The sequence below is a fragment of the Pituophis catenifer genome, unplaced genomic scaffold (assembly GCF_029215685.1).
Source record: "Pituophis catenifer annectens isolate HBS135680 unplaced genomic scaffold, rPitCat1.0.hap2 SCAF_1, whole genome shotgun sequence".
Classification (NCBI taxonomy): domain Eukaryota; kingdom Metazoa; phylum Chordata; class Lepidosauria; order Squamata; family Colubridae; genus Pituophis; species Pituophis catenifer.
The window spans coordinates 151,813,896-151,840,941 of NW_027256881.1; the positions used below are offsets into that span (position 1 = coordinate 151,813,896).

At 34.9% G+C, this 27,046-nt stretch overlaps 1 protein-coding gene across 1 annotated transcript in view; it reads left to right on the plus strand.

Annotated features, from left to right (window-relative positions):
* The window catches only part of MACROD2 (mono-ADP ribosylhydrolase 2), a 1,150,264-nt gene that overhangs the window by 241,479 nt on the left and 881,739 nt on the right, over positions 1 to 27,046 (plus strand). Inside the window, exon 5 of the mRNA XM_070956490.1 lies at positions 19,520 to 19,636. Within this exon, the coding sequence (XP_070812591.1) occupies positions 19,520 to 19,636 (117 nt within the window). The remainder of the gene's footprint in view (positions 1 to 19,519; positions 19,637 to 27,046) is intronic.

The following is a 27,046-nucleotide window of genomic DNA, read 5'->3' on the forward strand; positions in this document are numbered from 1 at the left end:
AAAATAGTACCAAACACAAAATAGTACCAAAGAAACTAAGGAATGTTGCACCTTTGTATCTATGTGTTGTCTCAGTTCAGGAAGGACAACCAGAAAATGTGTTGATGTGGGCTTGGAATAGTGTTGCATTTTTCTGTATCTTTCTATACAAATACTATTTTTGAATATTGATTTGGTGTTTTCCACAGATGAGATGAGGATATTTTAAATCAGGGGTGAAATGCTCCCGGTTCGGACCAGATCTCCTGATCCGGTAGCGATGGCGGCGGGTGGTTCAGAGAACTGGTAGCAAAAATCCCTGCGCCCCCCCACACCATGCCCAGCTGAGCCACGTGATCTTCAGAGGCTGTTTTTTTTAACTTTTAAAAGCATTTTTTCTACAACCTCTTCGGCCGAAAAAATGCTTTTAAAAGTAAAAAAAAAATGCGGCTCAGCTGGGATCGTCAGAGGCTTTTAAAAGCATTTTTTCCTGCAACCTTTTTGGCCGAAGAGGTTGTAGAAAAAAAAAATGCTTTTAAAAGCCTCTGGCGATCCTAGCTGAGTTGCCTGCTCGTCAGAGGCTTTTAAGAGCATTTTTTTCTGCAACCTCTTCGGTTAAAAAGGTAGAAAAAAATGCTCTTAAAAGCCTCTGACGATCAGGAAACTCAGCTGGGATCGTCAGAGGCTTTTAAAAGTATTTTTTCCTGCAACCTCTTTGGCTGAAGAGGTTGCAAAAAAAATATGCTTTTAAAAGCTTCTGCTTTTAAAAGAAAAAAAAAAGTTGGCCACGCCCACCCAGTCACATTACTCCCCCACCACCAAGCCACACCCACAGAACCGGTAGTAACAAATTTTACATTTCACCACTGTTTTAAATGTATTGTTGATTTTATTCGACACAGAAGCCTTTATGGAGATCTCCTATGGTATACAAGAGAGCTCAAACTATGTGCACAGCATATGTTCCTATTCCCAACATATCAGAAATCACAGGGTTTTCTTTATACTTTTCCACCAAAATCTGAAGACCTTTTTATACATACATTTAGAAATCATAGGATCATTCACCATTTCCCTGTGATTAAGGAATGTCCTTGGAACACCTTGTTTACCTAAGAATGTTGAAATGAAGTGTTGACTTCTGGGTTACCATCTCCCTACATATTTTTGCACTTGTATTACAACATCTAATTAAAAAAAAGTAGTTCATTAACTTCCAGTGTGGCTGAATTTCACAAAAAATCCTATTATTATGATTAATTGAGTTTTCTTAATAAAACAGTCATCCTGTACTATAGGATTGTCCAATAACTTTGCCGCATTCACTTGCTTCCTCATGACAAAAAGTTAAATTAAGTTTCTTTTTAATGTTAAATTATATGCTTGTTTGAAAATATTTTTTTTTAAATACTTAACAATGCTACTGCAAATGAAATTTAGTAGTAATTCTAAGGCAGACTTCTGAATTTCTGCACTCATAGGATCTAGAATTGTTGCTTAATTGTTAAGGCATGTGTATTCTTGAATCTTGAATATTTGCATGTTGATGTTTTATTTTTATTGACACAGGGTTTTATCTTGATGAGATTTTAAATTTTCATTTTAGAATGTAAATCAGGAACATAGTTAATGTTTCCTGATACTATAAAAACATTTTCCACTTTTATTTAATAAAATAATTAAGACAAGAAATGAAGCACTTTGTATGTCGATAGTATCTGTTGTAACTGCGTGTATAATTCTCATGGGCTGAATGCCAGGGGAACAATGTGAACCAGTTGTGTTAACAACCTCTTAATGTGTAAATTTTATTTTCATTTTTTGTGCAATCAACAGAAATGGATTTACTTACATTTGTTGTATGGGGAAAAGGAAGTAATTTTGTCTTTTTCAGATGTCTTGAGGTTGATTATATTGATTATATTGAAAAATGAATCAATTAATGAGGACATAATAAAATGCATCAGGTTGCACGCACTAATATGTAGCTTCATTTGTGATTTGCCTTTGTCAGTATTATACAACAGAAATCTGATCGCATAAAACCCATCTAAAAGAAACTGTAATCTAGTAAAACATTGGTTTTTAGTGTTCACTCCTCTATTTCTTTGTTCTCTAATTACCAGGATATAAACCACCATTCATATTTGTTGTCCCTGATTTTTGGCTTGTAATGTTAAAACTCAAAATTCTATATTTTAAAAATCAGTTTAAAATTCCAAATATAAAGCTCACAGTGTGAAGTTGGCCTGTTTAGCTGGTGACTAGAAATTAATAGAATATGGGAATCAAACACTAAAGACTTAGTCTTTGTTTGGGCTTTCAGTGGTTTGTGAATATTGAATCGTATCTTAGCATTATGTGTGAAACAGGCCAGGGGTTTTCTAGCATAACATTGAAGCTTTTATGTCTCTTGTCACCAACTGCTTTTTAACACCTGTTTTCATGATGGTTGCTTCTAATTAAATTGGTTGGTCTGTTAGCATTCTCTTCGGGTTTTTCTTTTAATGAAATAAACACCAAGATGCTATTGATAGTTAGATGATGAGACATTATTTGAATGCTCAATTACATAAAGTTAGTTGCTGGTAAACACCTGCACTTGTTTATGAGTTCAGATAGAACTATTAAAGAATTCGTTTTAAAGCAAGACTCACATATTTTAAGCATCTTTCTACTGAGTTGATTTTACTCACATCTGATATGATATGAATACAATTGTATTAATTAGAAATTATATTCACATCCTCATATTATCAGATGCATTTGATAAGTTCTAGTTGGTGAGAAACAAGGAAATAGGAAAATTCAGCTAATGATTTGCATGCTCAACGTTGCCCATCTTAGCTTGTTGCTTTAATTAGAGTTTGACTCTAATTAATTATTAATTATCTCCTTGACTCCTAGGTCAAGGAGATAATTAACATCTGAGAGAGGGAGAAGCATCAACCTTTTTGAAAGAGTCAATGATCAGGCTAGACCAGAAGTGTTAGATTGGAAAAGTGGAAAACTATGTCAGCTGCTAAAATCTTTATCTTAGGTAACATGTGTCAGTAAGCGATAATCAGTCATATTTTTTTGTTGATTTTCTAAATTCATTCAAGCCAGTTGTATCTTTTGTCTGAGGTCAAACTCTTCCTTGGTGATCTTCTTTGTAGGTTGAGTTAGGTTGTTTTACGATGCTTTTTGCTGTAACTGTAAAAGTGTACACTTTATAACTTTAAGTGAATCTGGGTTATGTGTTATGTGTTGAACTCCTGTTGGTATGAACCAACTATTGTGAACCAACTATAGAGTAAGGTCCTTAGTAATCCACTCTGCTCAACTATTCATACAAATCTCCCCTTATACGGCATGAGAGCATTTTAAAGGGTTCAAATCTGTTGAGGATCATTGGGCAACAAGTAGGAAATAGCAGTTCCAATTACCTAATGGCTATATTTTATTTTTGTTGATGATACCCTGACTTTTAAAATGAGCCGAGGTGGTGCAGTGGTTAGAGTGCAGTACTGCAGCTACTTCAGCTGACTGCTAGTTCAGCAGATCAGCGGATCAAATCTCACCGGCTCAAGGTTGACTCAGCCTTCCATCCTTCCGAGGTGGTAAAACTCAGATTGTTGGGGGCAATATGCTAATTAGTATACTGTCTTTGGTGTAAGCCGCCCAGAGTCCTCGGAGAGTGGGCGGCATAGAAATAGGAATAATAATAATAATAATAATAATAATAATAATAATAATAATAATAATAATTTCTATCCATGCAACATTCAACATGACATTCAAGAGTAAGAATATTCAAATTAAGCCAAAATAACTAACATAACTAATAAAATAACATTAGTATATTAAAATCCTGATTAAAAAAATGCATAATATAAATTAACAATTAAAAGCCTGGCAGAAGGTTTATATATTTTTATATTTTCTGACAATTTCCTAAAAACTGGAATTTCAGCTATAAACTATAGCATAGTCTGGCCCCTGTACTATGACTTGAACCATAAGCAAGGTTAATCTCTAGTTAATCTTAATGCATGTATTGGTTAATACGGGGTGAGAGATGGAAACCCACATACCTGGCAAAATAGTGTTTGTAGGATGAAAAGGAAAATTATAAATCTAGCAAATGAATAGAGAAAACTCCTAACACATTACATAAAAAATGTTTTTGTTTTGTAAATGATATAAATCAAGAAATAGTCCTCCAATGAAAACCAATGAAGCTATATTGCAGCTTGTTTCTCCAAAGCAGAACATCTTCTGTATGTTATTTTTCTCTATGACATCCAACTAGTGCTGGTCTCATCCAAAATACTATTTTCCTTAATGACGATAGTTCTCTAAAACATTTTTTAGAGAAAACATAACTGGTGTCAAATTTATATTAAACCAGCCCAAATTTATAATTTAAATAGAATTAAGTGATTTATATTCATAAATAAATATAGAGTAAAATATCATTGTAAATACTGCCATCTTCAGACAGGACTAATAGACCATTCTAGTTCTCACTGGAAGATCCAGCTATTTAAAATTCAAGGCGAGAGGAAATTACAGATTTACAGATTGTTCTATTTTTTCCTTTCAACTTTTACTTTTGTTCTCCTTTTTACCCATCTGGTAAAAGAGCCCAATTTTACTTCATGAATATGAAAAAATGATGAACATACTCAGGGAATAAGATAAACAAAAGAAGTGAGTACCTATATTTACACTATCTTGTAAATAGGCTTGTAAAGGGATGAGTATGTAGTTGGCTGAGATCCTGACATTTCTATGCACATAACACTATGCTTTTTCTGTGTAATACATTTATACATGCATTTATGTAAGGAGAAAGAATTAAAGGGAGTGACATGATCAATAGCATTCAGTGCACTAACTAGGAAGCAAACTATTCATTTCATCATTCTGAAAGTAATTGCTTTAGAGAAGATGCAAGAACACAATAATGTGCTAAGGGGATTCTGCTTGAGGTATATTAAAACAATGAGTACAGCATTTAAATTTGTCAAAGACTGCCTACAAAAAAGCCACAGGCAATATCTTTTCAAAGTACAGAATAAAAGAATATTATGCCTGGTCATGAATTACTTACAAACCAGCCATGTACTAAAACTCCTAGCAACTCTTCAAAATTTAATTGTTAAAATAGTATAGAAGACATTGGACAATTTAATAATATAGAACAGTGATACATTTATTACTAGGAAAAAAATCCTGAGAATTGCAAATTAATCCAAAGCATTGCATTACATTAACAGTACCAAAGGCAATTTTGTTAACAAAAGATGCTGAGCATAATGGCATTGGCCTCATAGAAGATGACAGCATAATTAAGCAAGCAAAATGTACAGTGTATCATATGAGGAATGGTAAACCAAGTTATTTTAACCCTGCAGGCTCCATGTAGAAAGAGAAGAATGTGTCTACGTGTATGCAGGTGTACATATGTTTGTATCTATATAAACATAGATATATTCCTAAGCATCATCATCATCATCACAACAACAAACATAATGACTACTTTGGCCCACATTGAGGCAGTTTCCTTGATGTAGTTATGGAGCTTGTATGATCTGAGGAAGGTAAAAGATATGTCAGAGGTTTAACCATACTGGACAGGTCACATCAGAGAAATCAAAGACTGTCTCTCCCATAAAAATATGGTGAGACATAAATTATAGAAACTAATATTGGCTTGGTGGGTGTTGAAGTTCTTGGACATCTGGTAAAAAATGGGCTACTGCACTCAAGACTGTTGGCTGAGCAATCAAGCCAGCAGCTGCAGAACTATTGGAAGGAAAAGTGTTTACCCATCACAAATATATAGAGTGATAATAATGGAGTCACAAATAGTAATGGAATTGAAATGCTGAATGGCCAAAACAATAGGAGCCAACAGGATGAATCTTACAAGTATCTGGGCATTTACAGTTGGATAATCAACCATAGACAGGTTAAAAATGTGATTAATAAAGAATAAATCCAAAGAGTGAAAAAATGCTAAAGTCAAAACTGAATGGTGGAAACACCATTAAAGCTATCAATACCAGAGCCAGAAAAAAAGAGTTTGATTTTGAAAGTTTAAAAGATTTTATTACTCAGGCTCTGGATGAGAAATTTCAAAAATCACAACAGGAAATCAAGCAGGAGATTAATGAAATTAAAGAGGTGGTGCAAGAGAAATATGACAAGGTGACTAATAAATTGATGACTGTGGTGTCTGGTTTGTCAGAGGCAATTATTAGAACGGATGCTAAATTGGAAGAATTTAAATCAGAAGTGAATGTTAAAATGAAGGATACTGATTATAAAATTTCTGATGCTGATAATAAAATGCAGAGAGTCAAAAACGAAATTACGATGATGCAGTTCAGGTCCATGGAATTTGCCATAAGGTTTAGAGGTATAAGAGAGAATGAACGACAAGATTTGAGACAGATTTGTGCTGATGCTCTGGCTGTGTTGTTAAAAATTAATCCTGAAGAGATTTTTTACAAAATAGATAAAATTTACAGAGTGAACTCGTGGGTGGCCAGACAAAGACAACTGCCTAGAGATGTGGTAATATATTTTACAGACAGAAGAATGAGAAATGATATTCTGCAAAAGTCTTTTCTTGCTGCTGTGCAAGTGGAGGGAGCTCAGATTGGAGTCTATAAAGAGTTGCCACCCAAGATGTTAAAAGATAGAAAATTTTTTGGATTTTTAGTGAATGAACTAAAAAAACAACAAATTCCATTTCGGTGGGATGCCCCAACTGGTATAATTTTGAGGTACAATGGAGAGAGACATCGATTAAACACTGTTGAGAAGGCAGAACAATTTTATTCTACTGTTTTTAAAGAGAGATCACCATCCCCACGTACATCTACTGTGTTGGAGATAAAGGAGAGTGACAAGGAGAAGCAACCTCAGCAAGAGATGGAAGAGCAGCTTAAGCAGTTGGAATCAGAGGCGGAGATACAGAGTGCTATAGGAGGTTTTCTGGAGGAGCCCCTGATAGAGCCCTCTCCCATTCTGACTACAAGAGGTGTGGCTTTGGACCCAGTCCGGATGGCTGAAGCTAAAGACCAGCGTGTAACCTGAGCAATTTCTAAGCAACTTAAAGAAAAGCAGCAACAGGAAAGGTCCAAGTCACAACAATATAAGAAAGGAGTCAAGAGTACTATACAAGAATGTGAAGCCATGGGGGGAGCAAAGCCGAAGACTTAGGAAGATATTCGGCAATTCTGCTCGTCGCTTCAAAAAAGCCTACATGACGATTAAGTTTCTATCTTGGAATGTGAATGGATTAAACTCACCACAGAAAAGGAAGAAATTATTTACATACTTGAGACAATTTAATAATGATATAATCTGTTTACAAGAAACTCACATTAGAACGCAAGATCAAAAATATTTGATAAATTCAAAACTAGGAACTCATTTTATAGCTTCAAATCTGGAAAAAAAGAATGGAGTGGTTATTTATATAAATAAAAGATTGTCAGCTAAAATCATAGAAGCAGATGAAGGTGGTAGGTTTATAGCAATTGAACTGTATACAGTAAGTGGCCAAATTCTAGTGATTGGAATTTATGCTCCTAACCAACAACAGGATCATTTCTACAAAACTTTGCACTCCAAAATATTGCAATGGGACTATAGATCTATTTTAATTATGGGAGATTGGAATGGAGTAATTGACTCAAAAATAGATAAAAAGAGTTTGGCGAAGTCAAGGATTAGATTACCACAGACTTTTTTTTGATATGAAAGAAGATTTGGAATTAAAAGATATTTGGAGAATACATAACCCAAAAGATTTGGACTTTACTTTTTTTTCAGATAGACACAAAACCTTTTCTAGGATTGACTTTATTTTATTATCAGCTGATCTACTTGTTAAGACAAAAAGAACAAAGATTTTTCCAAGAACTCTAACCGACCATAGCCCAGTATGGATAGAAATGGAGATGGGAAAGATTGAGAGAAGATCATGGAGATTAAACGAAAATTTGTTTAGATATGAAAAAATATAACAGAACTCAAAAAGAAGATGAAAGAATTTTTTGAAATGAATTTGAATAAAGGTACCCCTATCGAAATTGTATGGGATGCGAGCAAAGCGTATATGAGAGGGGTACTTATTCATATGAATTCTAAACATAAATTGAATCGACAAAAGAAAAGGTCTGAAATGGAAGCAGAAATAAAGAATAAAGAACAGTTACTTATTAAAAATCCAACAGATGAAAGAATACGTTTTGCTATAAGACTTTTGAAAGATCAATTTCAGATGCTTATGGCGGAACAAACAGCAACAAATCTACAATATGCTAAACATAATACATTTTGTAATGCTAACAAACCGGGCAGATGGTTGGCGTACACACTAAGGAAGAAGCAGAGTATACGGACTATTGACAGTATTGATATTGGAGGGAAGGAAATTTGTCAACAAAAATTAATTAAAGAAGTTTTTGTAGATTATTATACTAAACTATATGCTAAAGATGATATGCAGAATGGACTTATAGAAAAAATACTTAGAAAATAAAAGAGTTACAAAAATTACCAATCAACAAAAGGATAGAATGGATTATTTTATAACAGTTGAGGAGATTATTGTCACAATTAAACAATTGAAAACGGCTAAAGCTCCTGGAACAGATGGTCTAATTGTGGTGTATTATAAAACTTTGCAAGCAGAAATGGTTGAACATCTTAGAGATTTATTTTGTAATATACAACAAGGGGGTAAAATACCCCCATCATGGAAAACAGCTTACATTTCTCTGATACCAAAAGAACAAACAGGTCCTAAAAAACCTGAGAATTTTAGACCAATATCTCTTTTGAATAATGATTATAAAATATATGCAAAAGTACTAGCCAACAGGTTGATGCCAGTTATTCAAGAGGTGATTCATGGTGATCAAGCGGGATTTATAGAAGGCAGATACATGAAGGACAATGTTAGGCAAGTTATAGATCTATTGGAATATCTTGAGAAGAATAAACAGATTCCTGCAGTGCTGGTTTTCCTGGATGCGGAGAAGGCCTTTGATAGAGTGGATTGGAATTTTCTATTAAAGACTTTAAAAAAGATGGACTTTGGGGATCAATTTATACAGGCGGTTTCAGCAATTTATCAAGAACAAAAGGCACAGATTATTATTAATGGAAGTTTGACAACAGATTTTAATATTGAGAAAGGAACAAGACAGGGTTGTCCATTATCCCCATTGTTATTTATTTTAACATTAGAAGTCTTATTGAATACAATACGGGACTCGAACACCTTGAAAGGAATAGTGATAAGGCAAGAGGATTACAGAATAAGGGCATTTGCAGATGATCTGGTTGTTACCCTAACACAGCCGACGGAATCAATAATCCAGATGAAAGACATTATCAAAGACTATGGTACAGTATCAGGATTTAAAATGAACCAGAAAAAGACTAAGATGATAGTTAAAAATATGACACAAGATCGAAAACATGAACTTGAAAGGAGGGCAGGTTTTGAGATTGTACCAAAGGTTAAATATCTAGGAGTTCAGGTTGCAGCATCAAATATGAAACTGTTTCAAAGTGTTGTGGCGAGATGTACAGAAAGATATGTAGATTTGGAAAAAAACTGCAGCTGTCTTTACTTGGAAGAATAGCAGCAGTTAAGATGAACATTTTGCCAAGATTCCTTTTTTTGTTTCAAATGATTCCGGTGCTTAAAAGTGATAAACAACTGAAAGCATGGCAAACTGGATTGAATAAGTTTGTTTGGAACGAGAAAAAACCGAGAGTGAAATTGAAAATTATGCAAGATGTTCCAGAAAGGGGAGGCCTTAAACTTCCAAACCTACAATTATATTATGAAGCAGCAGCTTTGACTCAAGCAAGTGATTGGTTTGGAAGGAAAAAGACTGGAATATTGAATATAGAAAGCTTTGATCTTGAATTTGGTTGGCATGCTTACTTATTTTATGAAAACAAAGTGGATAAAGTATTTAAAAGCCATATACTTAGAGACTCTTTGATGCGAGTTTGGAAGAAGCACCGATTCAAATGGGATTACAAAATACCGCTATGGCTGGATCTTGGTCATATTATGTGGAATACAAATATAATGTCACTCGGGGAGGTTTTATATAAAGAAGTTCTTTTTACAGATGTGGGCAGATGGCAACTGAAGACATTAGAAACATTGTTGGACGAAGGGATTAACTTAACTTGGTTACAGTATAATCAACTTCAACTGAGATGGAAAGAGGACCAAAAAATTGGTATTATGTTACATGAGGAAGAATTGGTTAGACATATCAAAGAGAAAGGTCCAATGCATATTAAAAGGCTTTATAATGTTTTGTTAGAAAGGGATTCAGAAACTGAATTGGTTAAAGATTGTTTGATTAAATGGGCACAAAATTTTGCAGAACCAGTGATGTTGGAAACATGGGAAAAAATTTGGGTTCAGAATGTTAAATTTACACAGTCGCAGAATTTGAGGGAAAATTTTTATAAAATGTTTTACAGATGGCATTTAGATCCTAAGAAATTGTCATGTATGTACCCTAATGTTCAACCAAAATGTTGGAGATGTGACTGCTTAGATGCTACATATTATCATATGTGGTGGACTTGTAAGAAAGTGAAGGCTTTTTGGATAAAAATTTGGTGGGTTATGCAGAATGTTTTGAAGAAAAAAATTCAGTTTTCTCCACAATTGTTTTTGCTGGGTATAGCTAAGGGTTTTACATTGGGTGAAACAAAGCTGATATTGTATATGATAACTGCAGCGAGACTACTGATAGGTCAATACTGGAAAAATGAAGATATGCCCACTATTGAGGAATGGACATTGAAGATGGCCAGCTTTGCAGAGATGGCGAAGATTTCAGCATATTTAAAAGATTGCTCACAAGAGACTTATGAATGGGAGTGGAAAAAGTGGATAGACTATGTGCAGAACAAATATCAAACCAGGAAGTATCAGATAGCTTTTAACTGAAAGTATTATATAAAGATAGAATATATTGGGTGTGGAGGGGTTCAAGTTTTTATAAAAAGGGGATTTTGATTTGGATTATATTTTGTGGAAGTCCAGGGGGGAGGGGTGGGTTAGGGAGGGTTAGGGAGGGTTAGGGAGGTTTGGGAGGGTGGGGGGGGGAATGGGGAGAAAATGTAATTGTAAAACTTTTTCAATAAAAAAAAAAATACCAGAGCTATGCCTGTGGTACGATACGTTGCTTCAGTGATTAACTGGACAAAAGATAAATTGGACAGTTTGGATAAAGAAAACATGAAAAAAGATGACTATTCACTATGCATTGCAACCCTGTAGTGATATTGATAGATTATACATACCCTGCAGAAATGGAGCAGAGGTTTACTTCAAGTTAAACAAATTGTTGAAGAAGAAAAACAAGCATTGACTAATTATTGTTTGTTTGCTTGTTTGTTTTTCACACTTCTTAACCACCCATCTTCCACCGAGATTATGTAAAAAACAGTCACAAACAAGCATTGATGCAAGTTGAATTTGGAATGTACTAACCGTACATGAAACAAAACATGAATACTGTAATTAAAAACAGGAACAGAATGCCAACAAAGAAAAGCATTACATAGACAATTTCTACTAAAGGTAGGAGAAAAGTGGATAAAAATCCACTTATAAATCAAATATAAATTAAATTTAAAAAAATCTACAACTGGAGCATTAAAAAAGAAACTAAAGGCTCGATTTTGGCTGCTCAAGAGCAAATTATTCAAAATAATGCAGTCAAGATCAGAATTAAAAATTCACCAAATGATTCAAAGTGCACATTGTGCAAAGAAGAATAAGCAGTACATTGTACGCTAGGCTTATACAAGAAGATTGCATGAACTGATTATAATCAATGACATTTTTTTCCCCACCAGGGAAAAAAAGAATCACTCATCCTGCATTTCCAGAAAGAGTAAATTAGGTATTTTGAACAGAGTTTATGACTGACCTGGCCTTTCAGACTAAGAGGTCCAGGCAGTCCAGACCATCAATTTCAGTAGCAGCTCTTGAAACTGTTCTCTTAGAATCCATGATAATCTTATAAGCCATAAGATGGAGGTAGAAGAGAGAATCATAATATATAACAAGTGCAAAGCTAGTTGTTGAAACTGCTGTCAGTCCATATTCTTTGTTAAGAGTTAGACTCTCTGAAAAGATTAAAGCCTGGGGTACAAAAAAAAAGTAGGTGTTCAAATTGATACCTTCATATCCATGCACATCTATGTGGTGAACCCTGGTGTATAAGTATTGGTCTCTGCACTGACCATAGATACTTTAAGTATCAACATATATCCTGAGTCTGGGTAAATTCTAATATTGCTTGACTGAATCTCCCATTTCCTTTCTCCCTGCTGCCACCTTTGAATACAATAGAATTAAGGGTGAGGGTGACATTCTGTCTGCTGCCAGATCTCATTTGAAGACTAGGCACTATTGGACACAACCACCTGTTTAGTCCATACCATGTGTTGGGTATGTCTATATATGTGATGTTTGGCAAATTGAGAGGCAAGAATATGGTTGCAGGACCAGGGTGTCTTGAGCCATATTAAACCCAGTTAGGCTCTGATTCTAGAAGTGGCAGAATGGTGACATGATGGATTGGTAAGTATTGAAGAATTTTACTTTCTGCCTACTGAGCCTTGTTTACAGATGCCTTCTTTCTTCCATTTTTTGCTACAGCAATAGCAATAGCAATAGCATTGTAGGCTTATATACTGACCCATAGTCACTCTCAGCCCAACACTCTCTGGGCAGTTTACAAGGTAAGCATTTTTTTCATATTGCCCCCAACAATCTGGGTCCTCATTTTACTGACCTCAGAATGATGGAAGGCTGAGTCAATCTTGAGCCCCTCAGGATTGAGCTGCAGGATATGAGTTTGCCTGCAATGCTGCACTTTAACCACTGCGCCACCAGGGCTTCAGACTGAGTTTCAGGTATTTCTGAAGTACTATAAAGTATACTTGGTTATAGTCCTTCCAAGCTCAATTATAAATCAGGGAATCTCTACTAACCAAAACAGTTGCCTAACCAGGATGCAAATACTTATATTGACCCAATCAGCCTCACAATCAGTATTAAAGGTTATAAAATCCAGACTGAATGCCTAATGGCATCATAATCATACTTCCTAATCTCTCTTTGTATGCATGTTTGTGTTACTATAACAAAGAACGTTCAGTATTCACTATATGTGCATCTTCATTATAGATATTGAAATAATGAACAAAATGTCAATTCCCTTAGAAATTCAGAATAACAGACTTACAGAGTTGGAAGGGACCTCGGAGGTCTTCTAGTCCAACCCCCTGCTGAAGCTAGAACCATTTGGACATTGGACAACCAGACAAATGTTTGTCCAATATCTTCTTAAAAACCTCCAGTGTTGGAGCACCTACAACTTCTGGAGGCAAGTCGTTCCACTGATTAATTGTTTGTCAGAAAATTTCTCCTTAGTTCTAGGTTGGTTCTTTCCTTACTTCTTGTCCTGCCTTCAGGTGCTTTGGAGAATAGGTCATCCTATTCTTTGGAGAATAGAATTCATCATTCCTTCCTTCTCTCTTCCATATTAAAAAAAAAAAACAATTGATTCCATATCTTTCATAATTTAGGTAGATATTATGTAATTTTAGGAGGGAAATCTTAGTTCCCCTTCCTGGCAATAAACAGTTTAATAACATGAAAGAATCTTGTAATGCCGCAAATATAGGCTAGGCTTCCTGAAGACTAACAAAGCTACAAAAAAAACCTACATGTGTTCTTAAAGCATAATAAAATTAGATTCTCAGTTTCTGACAGGTTTAATAACAGAGCTAGACTGGAGACTTCCCATTGCTAAATCAGCAACTTTCAACTTGATCCTCTGCAATCCCTTCCATCCATTCAGTGATATGTTACAGAAGTTATTTTAGAAGTCATTGAAATGAACTTTGAACAATGGCAGCAAAATATGGTACATGTCCCATACAAACTGCATTTGTAATACACGTCTGTACTCTACCTATACTGATGCTAATTATAATTTCTATAATGTAGTTCAAGTATTATCTTACAATTTGGGCATAAATGGAAAACAATATTTCAATGTAAATTTGTTATATAGTAATGTATTCTGCTCTTTGGTTTCTTTATGTAGGTAAACACAACAGTAGAAAGTTTTCTTTTTTAGGAACTGGGATGTTTTAATTAACATGAGAGGATTGCATACCATGTATAGAGTTTTTGATTAAAAGCAATGCTAATGGGTCACAATGATTTAATGGGCATCCACCAGCAGCCTGAACTGAATCTAATTTTTGAAACTGTTTCTGAAAAAGTAAATCCTGTAAGGAGAAGCCCCTCACCAATATCTGCAAGATGAGCATCATCAGTAAAAGAAGAAATCACCTCCCTATATTTATATTATATATAAACTCTTGCTGTGTGACATAATCAGTGTGCCATGTAAATGATAAAAGAATAAATTCTGTAAGACTTCAACAGAATGTCCTATTATCTGTGACAGAGGATAAATAATATTTTGTTTTGAAATTATATAAGCACTATATTTCTAAATAAGTTGGTCCTAGAATTCAAGGCTAATATTCAAATTTAGTTACCATATGTTCCACCACAATTAACAGCACTTTTAATCATGGCGATGAAATGTTTAATTAGTTTCAATGATGCTTCTCATTAATACATTTTAAGCTGCTAGGTAGTTTATTTATGTAAAATATATGTGTGGCTGCCATCTTAAAATACAGCTAATAGCAGCTCACACAACAATAAAAATGCTAAACTATTAAAAAAACATAAAACTGTAAAACATGACCAAACATAACCTCCACCCCACTTGACTCTAGCATCTGGATGAAAAGTTAGAATGGCTTTCTGGAAAGCTGGGCCCTGCTTTTGGTGGAGGGTGTTCCACAGGGCAGGGGGAAGCCATGGAAAAGTCATGTCTCCGAGATTCCACTGAACATTTCAGGGAAGGAACCTGGAGTGCGCTTATCCTATCTGATCTGGTAGGGCAGGTAAATCATCTCTGTGATAGGTGGTCCAGTATATAACCTGGTGCCATACTATGTAGGACTTTCAAGATGATAGCCAGCATCTTAAATTTCACCTGGAAGAAAACTGGGAGCCACTGCAGGTTGCCTACCGGAAGTGCAATGTGGCCAAACCTAGAAGTGTCCAGCATTGTGCACATCAGTACATTTTGGCTCATGCTATAATTTTCGTATGCTTCTCGTATGCCTTAGAAATCACAGCAGGAAATCATACACCAATGTTCAGGAATTGTGATCAGAAGCAATTCTGAAGCATATAAATAAGAATTAGCCATGTTATCCACCTTATTATGGAGATTTCTTGATAAATATATTTATTATATTTCATTAATAATGTGACTTTCCCCCAGGTTTTTAATCTTTTGTTAGCACATTGTTGCAAATTAAGATATACATTTTTCTATCATGTGTTTTGTCATCTTGCACTCTGTGTTGTCTTTCAATTTTAGAAGAGGCTTGATTTACCTTGGACACGTATCCATGCTAATTAAAACGTGATAACTCCTCAGTTTTGCAACTTTTGAGTGATGTTGGAATTAGAGACAGCCTTCTGGTAGTGTAGAATTTGTGCAACTAGAAAATTTATTAAGTTTTTAAAAATATTCTCTTTTTTCTTTTGAATATAAATTTAGAAAAAGTATGAAGTGTCAAAATTACGTTTTGCATATGTATGGTGAAATAATTGATAATATGCTTAACAGAATTACATACAAAAGAATGACACACTATTTTCTTACAGAAGATGAGGATTTTGTTTGTGTAGATTATTTTATACAGATTGATGGACCCAGTTTACATGTGCATGGTCAACATTAAAATCTGATTTTACATTTAAAATGCTGTTTTTAGCTATCTACTAATGTCCTTTATCCTATCAACTATTTCTCAGGTCCTTCCAGAAAATCTAGCACAGTATTTACTAAACTGTCTTCAGTAATAAAGTGTGAGTCTACAATAGAAGAATTGTTCCCTTTGTTTTAACATTCATATTCATAGCACATGATAAAAGCTCCCCAATGAATGTGAAATATTTGATGACTCATGTTATAATTTTGGGGGCAAACACCTTTTTCACAAGACCTTCAAGTTTTGTCCTATAGCAAGAAAAGTTATTTCTAGCACTTGACTCAGTAAGTGTCATCTGAGTCAATTTAATACTGCAGTTTATGGAGTTAATAATTCAACTTGTTTTTTTACCAGAGGTACATAAATGATAATTCCACAGTAGTTACTTGAAGGGCAATGTTCTTCTCTTTATCCTTTAGCAATCAGAGACAACTACTTAGGGAGATTTCATATTGCCAACCTACATACTAACTCTGGATATCCTGTGGGTATGCTGAATCAGTGTTTGGAATCAAGAATAGCTTGGCTTATAGCTAACCTTCACCAAGCAAGATTCAGCCCAGAAAAGAGTATTCTTTCAGAAGTTAGTAAAAGGCATCTTATATAATATGAGTTGGTTGGCTCTTTTCCTTGGCCAATTTCAACATGCTGTGAAAAGGGCTTTGTATGTAAGCCTTGAATATGCCATGAGAACAAGCTGCTTATAATTATTTATAATATTAATGTGATTTTAATGCATTCTTGCGATTTTATTACACTGTTTGTTATTTGGTTGCTTCTGACTGTTGTGGCCCAGGGGACATAATTTTGTAAACTGTACGTTCATCCCAAAGTTAATAAAAGATAGAAAAAAATAAGAAAAAGTGTTCCCTCTACCTCAGCTCAGTAACAGTGATATATAGAAGCATTGATTTAATACAAGGGTTTCTTAACTTTACGTATTGTAAAGTGGCATATTTACTATGCATGTTGTAATCCTTTCATTTAACTGGAGCAACAGAAAATTTATAACAAGAAATAATAATCTTCTGAATAACTTGCAGTAATGAGTAACCTGATTGTGACTTGATTTTGATTTGCTATTTAAATGTGGGAATGTGAACTCTAGCTTTATGCTATTTCATATCATACACTCCTTTAAGTTAAATTTAAAAATGTTGATTACTTATAATACAATGCACTTTACAGAATCAACAGAATTCCTTTTTCTAATCTTATTATTATTTCTACATTCATCTGGCCTTTTTTTGGCTGAAGTCTTAAAGGAAGAAAAACTAGCATTCACAATATGTGTGGTGAAAATGGTCGGAAAATTACTACAGAGGCTGTCAAACTCTCAGCCCATGGGCCAGCTGTGTCACAGACTGGCCATGCCCATGCCCGGTTTAGCTGTGACGACATAAGTTTGACACCCCTGCTATAGATAATTTCCAGTTTGATTTACACATTCCTATTTGGTTCCTATATCTAGACCAGATCAAACCAAACCAAACACATATGTCATTAATTTAGCTATTTCACTGGTCATAAGGCTACCAGTAGTAGGAAAAGAAAATGTTAATTTTACAGAGTCCAAAACAATTATTTTTAAATGAATGGAAGGCTTCAGTTAATTAAGTCAACTGGTTGGAAATCCTTGTTGAATGGGAAAATGGTAGTTGCCTTACCTTATAAAAACTGAGATAGAAATGTCATGATTTGACTCCAATTTTTTAAAAGGGCTTTTGTCCAAAGAGATCAATCTCAGTATCTTCTTGTCTCAGTATGCTATAGGAAATGCAAGATTTAAGGAGATAAAAGGAGTAAACCAATTAGCCCCAACTCTGTTACATGGATCCAGTCTGAAATAGATTTATTGGATGGATGTAGCAGCTCAGAATTACAAACTCAATGTGAGAGTCCACAAGATATATTATGATTTTCTTTGTTTATGTAAATATTTGTAGTATTAGAGATTAAATTTGGATCACACCATATTCTATTACTTTTTGTCCCTTTCTGTAATTTCAACATATGAAAGAAACATATGGTGACTACAGTATTTTTGTAATAAATTGTAACATTGCCATTAGTGTAGTGACTAGCAATATTTGCAGTTATTTTTATTGGTTTTAGATATTTATTTTAATTGATATTGCATTTCTAATTGGGGAAAAAGATTTCTCCTATTTCTTACTAATAGGTTAAATTTCTCTTCCCTTCTGCTGTTTCTTTCAATGACAGTGAGCACTAGGAATTTTCCAATAATTTTTTGTTGATACTACAGTTGAAAATGTTATAATTTAAATTATTAAATGTTTAGAATATTGCAGAAATAAAGAGATAATGTGGCAGTCACATTGTTTTATATAAAAGATTTTATGATGCGGCAAGTATCAGGTAATTTAGAGGAATGTTTTTATTTATTTAATTCAAACATTTAATATTCTACCCACTAACCCAAAGGGATTAGATAGATCCACAAAGTAATATTGAATCAAACTTTAATCTTCAGACTGGGTTTTTAATAATAACAAACACAATTTTCTTTTCACTTGGTAACTAGATAGGTTAATAACCAGTCACATTAACATGAGAGAAATGTAATGTGATTGGGTGGGTTTTTTTTGTATATATTTTTCTGAGCATGTGTATATCCATACCTTGCAAATAAAGTCTGTCTTTGGATACATTTTGGACCATATTTGGGACTCTCTATCAACTTTCACTGTTATCAAGGATGTACTGCTATTTAAAATGAAATTTGAAAGCTTTTCTCTTTTCCCCTTTCTTGAATAGGAGAAAAAGTCTTAGCTTGGTCAACCATTCTTCCCCTGGCCCAGCAGAATATCTTTACATCAGAGAGTTGTTCCTATTGCATTAATCCATAACAGATAGATCGGTGGTGAAATGTAAAATTTGTTACTACCGGTTCGATGGGCGTGGCTTGGGGGGGTAATATGACTGAGTGGACATGACCAATTTTTTTTTTTTAACTTTTAAAACCATTTTTTCTACAACCTCTTCGGCTGAAGAGGTTGTAAAAAAATGCTTTTAAAAGCCTCTGACAATCCCAGCTGATTTGCCTGATTGGCAGAGGCTTTTCTTTTTTTTTAAGCCTCTGACCATCCCAGCTGACTTGCCTGATCGGCAGAGGCTTTGTTTTTAATTTTAAAAGCATTTTTCGGCCAAAGAGTTTGTAGAAAAAATGCTTTTAAAAATAAAATAAAAAGCCTTTGATGATTGCGCGGCTCAGCTGGGCATGGGGGTGGGGAGGGATTTTTGCTACCAGTTCTCTGAACCACCCATCGCCATTGCTACCGGATCAGGCGATACGGTCTGAACTGGGAGCATTTCACCCCTGAGATAGATCCTGGTAGGCTTTTTGGCTATAATTTTGTCAGAACTTCAAACAAAAGGCAAAGCCTTTTCTCCTATTCTCAGAATAAGTAAATGAAAGACAACTCTCAAATTAAACATTTCCTCTGTCTTTCCCCAAACAGGCTTGGATTTAGAAGCACACCTAATTATTATTACAGTTGTTGGAAGCTGATTTTGCTCTGTCTCATTCTTGTGAAAGCAGTGAAAAAGTTCGTTTAATTGAAAAATGTTTTCTTTTGTTTAGTGGATGGATGTATACATAGAGCTGCTGGTCCTTGTCTAGTTGCTGAATGTCGCAGTCTGAGCGGCTGTGAAACCGGACAAGCCAAAATCACTTGTGGTTATGACCTACCAGCAAAATGTGAGTAAGCTATTTCATACTTTAAAAAAAAAAATCAGGTGAAATTATATATCTATATTTATATATTTATATTGAATTTTCAACAAACTAATGTAATGAAGCATTAATGAAATTAGCAAAATTAAGTGTGGTTTATGATGACTTTTGTCCTTTAGGAAATTGAGATATTTTAAAGGCTTATTTTCTGCTAAATAATTGGATACATCCTGCTTACTTTGGGAAGTAGGATGGGTCACAGATTTCTGCATAGGAAAAAGCCTTCTAGCATTTTACGAGAATAAACACTTTAATTTTGACTGCATGGCTGTAGTGATGGTCACTACAGAAGATTGGCCAGGAGGATAGTTGAAATGTATTATTTTAACTTAGATGTATGGCACATAAAACTTTATATTCCCATGTAATGTCACACAGAATTAACCAAGGATTTATTTTAGTTATTAAAAGGTTATATTCTATTTTATCCTGTCCTTATTACGGAACATCTATGTAGATTGGTGTTTTTCATCTTCAATGCTCCTTAATCTTTAGATGGCCTCCTCTTTGGCTAGTGTAGTTGAAACATTATTCTGTTTGGCCTTGGCCAAATCGAAGGAGATGAAAACAGGTGTGATTAATTCCACTTTGGAGTCTGTATAAGTTGTTCAGAAAGATCCAAGATGGTGCTGTATATTTGCTGATTTCAAAGGGGTCTGCCTGTTGTCGTGACAGGAAGAAGTAGCATAAGGTCTTTCTTTGTTCTTATTAAATGTTTGTTAGTGTCTTATATTCTTTAATATTTGTGGAGGTCTCCCCCTCCCCGTTGATGTATTATGTACTACTGTGTGTTATCTTCTCATTCTGCCTTCAAATAATGCCTTTATTGATGTGGTCATTCCTTCTGAATGCAAAAGTCCCTGTGATTGAATCCAGCTGGGCTGAGGACAGAGCAATACACTCTGTCTTCTGACCTGATACAGATTCCTTGGGAGCAAATTCATTTTAAGTGAAAAAGATTAAAGTGATTTATGTTGTTTCAGCTCTTGGGTGTAGATTGATTGGCAAATACTATGAGGACTTTGTCACACCTAAGCATTGCTGCTTTCAATATTAGAATACATTTTTCTCACTTCAAAACCTTGAACTGACAACAGTCCCATTATATGTAAATGAAGAGATGGTTATCTTCTTTTCCGCGTTACATAATAGTGGAACCATTCTTGGGAAAGTTAACACTGAAACAATAATATGCAGCTTGGCTGCATAATAACAGTTATTAGAATGCAGGCTGTATTTTATACTGTAAAACTCGCTGAATGATTTGGACATTCAGGGTCATTTCCCTACAGTTCAAAATTGTGAGGTGTGCTGCTGTGTTCCAGAGGTTGCAAATTTCTGCTCTATGCTTTTAATCAAAATTTAATACATTTATATGTATTAAATGTGACAAACATTTAATCAAAATTAAATCTGATCTATTCAATACTCCAGGTTGTCTGTACTGTAAAATCAATTTCAGTCCAGGAAAAGGCCCAGGGTACAATTGAATGAACATTGTATCTCATGGGAACTGTGCAAAAGTTTAAAAGATGCTGTGCTTCAATAATAAAAAAAAAAGTTATGTAATCCCATCCCTTACAAAGCTGCTTCATGAAGGAATGCATGCCCCCAACTTCTCATCAAAAGGAGGTTATATTGCTCTGTTTCACTTTGAAGGCTACCTTGAATTGTCCCAATAGGTGGAGGAGGCTCTTGTGTTTCAGCAGAAACCTCTTCCAAGGAATGGAACTACAGTTCAAAGCTGAGAACTGATGGGAAGTGCCAATAAGAGGCAAACCATGCTATCTTCCTGCCATAAAGCAGCTCACATAGGTAAATTATAGGCATCTTATAGATCTCAATATAAGAATATTGTTTGCCTTCCTACTAAAGTTGAAAACTTTTTATATCTTAGCTGTTCTCAAGTTCAGCACTCTTTTGCAGCTTAATTCACTTAGAAAAAGAAACCCTCAGGATCTTCAAAACCCAGGATCGTTGGGACAATAAGTTCTTATTTCTCATCCAGAAAAGGAGGTTGTTTTGTAAAACTTGTCTGCAATAGTCTTTTCTCTTATCCAACATTTCATCCCTTCTCTGGCCTCCTGCAGAGAATCTGAATTATGTTGCCTGTCATATAAATAGGGATGCATAAGCTAGGGGCATACACAAAGCCCTGCATCTTTTATTTAAGAAACCATTAATTTTAGGCGTTACACATGTTTCTTTGAAGTATCCTCTAAAATAAAAAGCTCCCAGAGCAGCTAATAATGATCTATAATAAGATAGTAAAAATGGAATACAAAAGGAAAGAGATTGGGGCGAAGGAAAGGGAGCAAGGTTGTACATTCTTCATTGCTGAAATGGCTTTGTAGGACAGAAAAGATTTTGGAAGAGGAGTTAAAAAACTCATGGATTTTCCCTTCTTTGGAAGCGGAATGGGTGTGGGACTCTACAGAGCTAAAGTAATGGTTTCCCATGTCTGTTCAATGAAGTGGATAGAATGGTTAAACATTAAAACAGAAGGGGAGAAGCCAAGTACACAACTGGATAAAAACAAGGCCTGAAGATTATTACTAGAGATTGTGTGGAGCCTCAATCAGTTTTTTAGTCAGGAATGACCAGATAATGCTTTCCCCAAAGTCTTAAAAAGTGGAACAGAGTCCAACTTCTTAACTAGATCTATCAAGAAAGGTAGACTAAGGACAACCAAATTCTTGCTTCTTTAGTTTTTGAAGGATTTAACCCTGCCTTTCCTAAAAGATTATTTGGGTAGCAGAAGAAGGGAAAGAATTCCATGTAGTAGTATTACTAGTAGTAATCTGGAGGCACCTACTAGAAAGAAATGTCATGAACGGAAAACAAGCAATGATACACCAACAACAGGTTGATTGTGGAATAATAAATGAAGGACATCTGAAGGTAATATCAGGATTGTATAGGTAGCAGGTTGAAGCATTGTTTACACAGAATTTTTAAGTGAGAAAATATACTAACATTTGGCAAAAATTAATTGATACTTTTAATTTGTTTCTGATCTAATTGGTGACCACAGCCTGCCTCATTTTTGTGAGCAAAATTTCGTTTTTTAAATAAAATCACATTCTGACCCAGTCCTTTTTTGTTCTGCGGTTTCTTGTGGATGTTCTCACACTCATCAGGCAGCCACAGCAAGTGGTGATGTTATTACACAAATGGCACTATTACATATTTGGTCACAATATCTGATACTGTATGTAGGTCACAGCATTTGTGACACAAAACACTGTCATGTACCTTTCATCATTTGTCATCCTATGGACATTAGTTCTATGGAAATAAGACAGATTGGTTGGGCATAGTCCAGGATGGTTAGAAGGATAATTTATTAGGATCCCAATGGTTTACTTTTATGATCTGTCATAGTGGTCCCTTGGTCTGTATTAGATAATGTCATTTGCTTCCTGATCAAATCTACAAATTTGCTGGAGCTGGAGCCTGCTTTTCTATATAATCTTTAAATCTCTTGGCATTTTGCTAAATCATATTGTATAGGTTATTTAAAAAATGGGTAGCTGTCCTCTCATGGGCTACAACTAGATATTGAACCAATCCATCTGTAATTCAAGGAGATATTCATGAAAAAGTAGCCACTAAATCAATACCAAAGCAGTATGTGATGTTTCAGAAATATTACATTAAATTCCATTGGGTGAGAGCAAGAGAGCAGAAGTCAGGGTTCAGGTAAAAAGGAGCCATTATATAAGATATCTGTCAGGCATTAAGATTTGAAGCACACAAATAGTCAAGTATACAAGGTTGCACATAGTACACATTTTTCTGGCAATAAGTTGCTCTGTAACAGAGACCTTTATAATGAAGGTTACACCACCATCACTGTCATATCCTAATTTATGTGTTCTGACAAGAAAGCCTACTAACTATTGAGCTTGTTTTGTTACAATTTTCTTCCCAAAGTTACTGAGACTTTTTGTATTTGATGTGCTTCTGTTTACACTAACTGAGTGGCTGTACAAGTGAATCTGGGGTCTGAGGCCCTTCTTTTGAGAGACTACATGACTGCTCCAGGATCTTTGCCAGGATGGGATTTGAGATCTGCTGTGGCTAAGAAGTTCAGAAACATAATAAACAGTTTGGGTATATGTGGCTAGTGATCCATTAACATACACTTTCATTCCTTATAAATACTAATTATGTATGTTGTTATTAATAACTTAGAACTGGATTTCAGAATAAGTAAATATTCTAATGATCTTGTTGGTGTCCAGGGATTGATAAAGAAGCAATTAATCCAATTTTAAAGATCAAAATAATATATTGGAGTCCGTTGGCTAGGAGATAACTGATGGGAATATAAACTAGTTTGAGCATCCTAAGGAAAGATTGTCAATAGAGAAGATAGGATCAATTTATTTTGAGTCTGTTCCAATTCAGCTATAAATCCACTCTGTTCTAGTTTCTATCTTAGTTTTTGTTTTTTTAAATTTTTATAAAATTAAAATCATAATCATCTCAGCCACACAAATTAACAACCTCTGAATTACATATACACAAATTTCCGGTAAAGTCATAGGATAATTGAAAGCCATCATCTTTTGTACTTTTAGTTTCAAAGAAATTGTAGACTTGTAGAAGACTATTCCACTCTTGAGAAAGATAGTCCTTTGAAAGTCCATGGGAAAAAATAATAATTAATTTCCATGAGAGATTGATAGGTTACGCTTAGACCCAGGGGTGAATCTACTTACCTTCCCAACCGGTTTGGAAGTGCACATGCCATGCGCACCGACCCTCTGCGCATGTGCAAACCCTTCTGCGCATGCACAGAGGGTAAAAAACAGATTACTTCCTGGTTAAAACCAGGAAGTAACCAAGACCAGGCAGGTGGGCAGAGCCTCGCGCCGCCATTGCTACCGGTTCAGCCGAACTGGTCCAAACCGGGAGCATTTCACCCTTGGTTAGACCTTAGTGTCTCATAGTCATGATGCTTTTCAGATATTATGCTTTGCTTGTCTTTATGAATTCAATCTATTAAAGTTGGTTGTGCCTCCTTAACAATTTTACCAAAGAGAATTTAGGATATAAAGAAGCTTTTCTGGTCCCATCCCTTTCTTGTAGGTAGTTATTTTTTTAGTTTAATTTCATCTGAGATAAACCATAACATAATATTAATCTAAAATTAAGCAAAAGCATTGAAAACTGCTTCTCTTCTTTTCTTCTCCAAGCTCCCACATATGTACTTGGAACCTCAAAGTACAGGATTACTTTGATTATTGTGAAGATTTACTGAATAAGACTATGTTTTCTTTGTCTTCTTTATTTAATGGAATAAAGTCCTAAACCAAATTTAAGAACATTTCTTAAAGATTTATGATCACAGTAGGAATTTAATGTTGCTAATTTTATTTTGATCTATTCTTACACATCATGGCTTGCTGGATGTAATAAACTAGGCCATCTATTTATCTGAGATACAGAAGATGCTAGTTTTCTTTAAATGAACATAATTGGACACAAAAGATTTGAACAATTATACGCTTGTAGCCAGGATCTTCTCTTGGGGAAAGTGCTCAAGGAAGTGATGGCTTATCAGAACTAGACACCTTGGATAAAATTGATTTTTTAGACCTTTATCAATCAACTTTAGTCCTGGTTTTGGTTCTGAAACTGTATTGATCATGCTATAGTTTCCCCTCCCTCACCCCACCCGAGAGAGAGATGGTCAGTACAATCATGTTAATTTTCATGGACTCTTAAGTTTGTGATTCCATTCAGGGCTGTCTTAACGCATGGGCCTGTTGTGTACTTGCCCGTGGGCCCCATGAGCATAGGGGCCCCATACTAATCTATGTATGTTAACCCTTCAAATCCACTTTGTATCATATAAATACAGCAACTGTATGGCTTACTGAGTATTATTGTGTTTTTCAAGCCTCGTGTATTGTTCAAATGTTTATCATGTTGATTAGTTGTTGCTACACAGCATGTTTTTAATGTTTCAACACTGATCTTGTTGGAAGTGTCAATAAAATAAATATATGTTTAATTTTATCAAGCATTTACATTTTTATTCCTGTGAGTAGTTGTCGTAGGGGCCCCAGTACACTGTTTTGCCCGGGGCCCATAATGCTGTTAAGACAGCCCTGATTCCATTCATCATTTCACCCATCTGGAAGATTATCTGTGTTGAGGATGGACGGAACAATTTTGTGGTGGTTCTGGTCAGGTTATTGCTTGAAGATTGTACCAGAGGGCCTCTTAACTTCTCCCTGGTGGGTTGTTCACATAGAAAAATGCTGAGATTATATTCAGGAATCTACTTTTCCCCATTTTGTTTAACATCTATGTGAAGCTACTCAGAGAGGGCATTTGGAGATTCAAAGTGAAATATCATCCATATGTAGCTCTGTTTCTGTCCTTCTTTCCTTTAGATACAGCAAGACAGTGGAAATGCTGAATCAGTTCCTGGCCATGTTAATGAGCTGACTAAGGGTAAAGAAAAAGAAGGTTAGATTAGACAAGAGAGAGATGCTCTTAGTGAATGATTTATCTACTTAACTGAGTGGTATTCAGCACCCTTGAGTGCTGAATACCATCTCTCTCTCTCTCTCTCTCCCTCCCTCCCTCCCTCTCTCTCTCCCTCTCTCTCTCTCTCTCTCTCCAGCTATAGTATTATTTAGATACAATTGCTATGGTAGTCCACTTAATCTTGTTTTTAAGCTTATCACTATGTAGTCATTCATTCACTATTCATGATGAGGTGTAGTAAGCATCTATCCAAAAACAGGCCTTTTCAATGGTAGCCCCTATCTGGAATGCTCTCCAAGTACCGTATGCCCGGCTCTGGTTTTATTTTTATTTTTATTTTTATTTTTTTACATTAGACAAAGAAATACTTATTCTTCCATGCATTTTAATAAATCAATATATTAAGTTTTAAAAACACATTGCAGTTCTTAAACTTTCTATATGGCCTCTGCCATATAGTATTTTAATTACTACATTTTAGTATATATTTTAATTATTTTAGATTTTTGTGATTTTAGTCATCCTGGGAAAACCTGCATTTGAAGTACAGCATGAATTTGTTTTAAAGTAGAGAAATAAATTGCACACTATGGAAATGTATTAATGTAGCCTCTGCCCTTTAGGAAATGTTGCTTGGATATAAACTCACATTTCTGATAAACTTAATGTAGATCAATCCAATGTGATAATGTAACTATGCTCTCCAAGGTAATTCGTGATGTAATGCAAGTACTTAGAAGCTATATTGGCATCATTCACAGTGGAAATAAACAAACTGGTTAATTAAAGTTTTCTTCAGAGATTAGGAAGTATTCTGCTGTGTATGCATAATAATCTGGTTTTATTTTAAAAATTAGATTTGAAGCC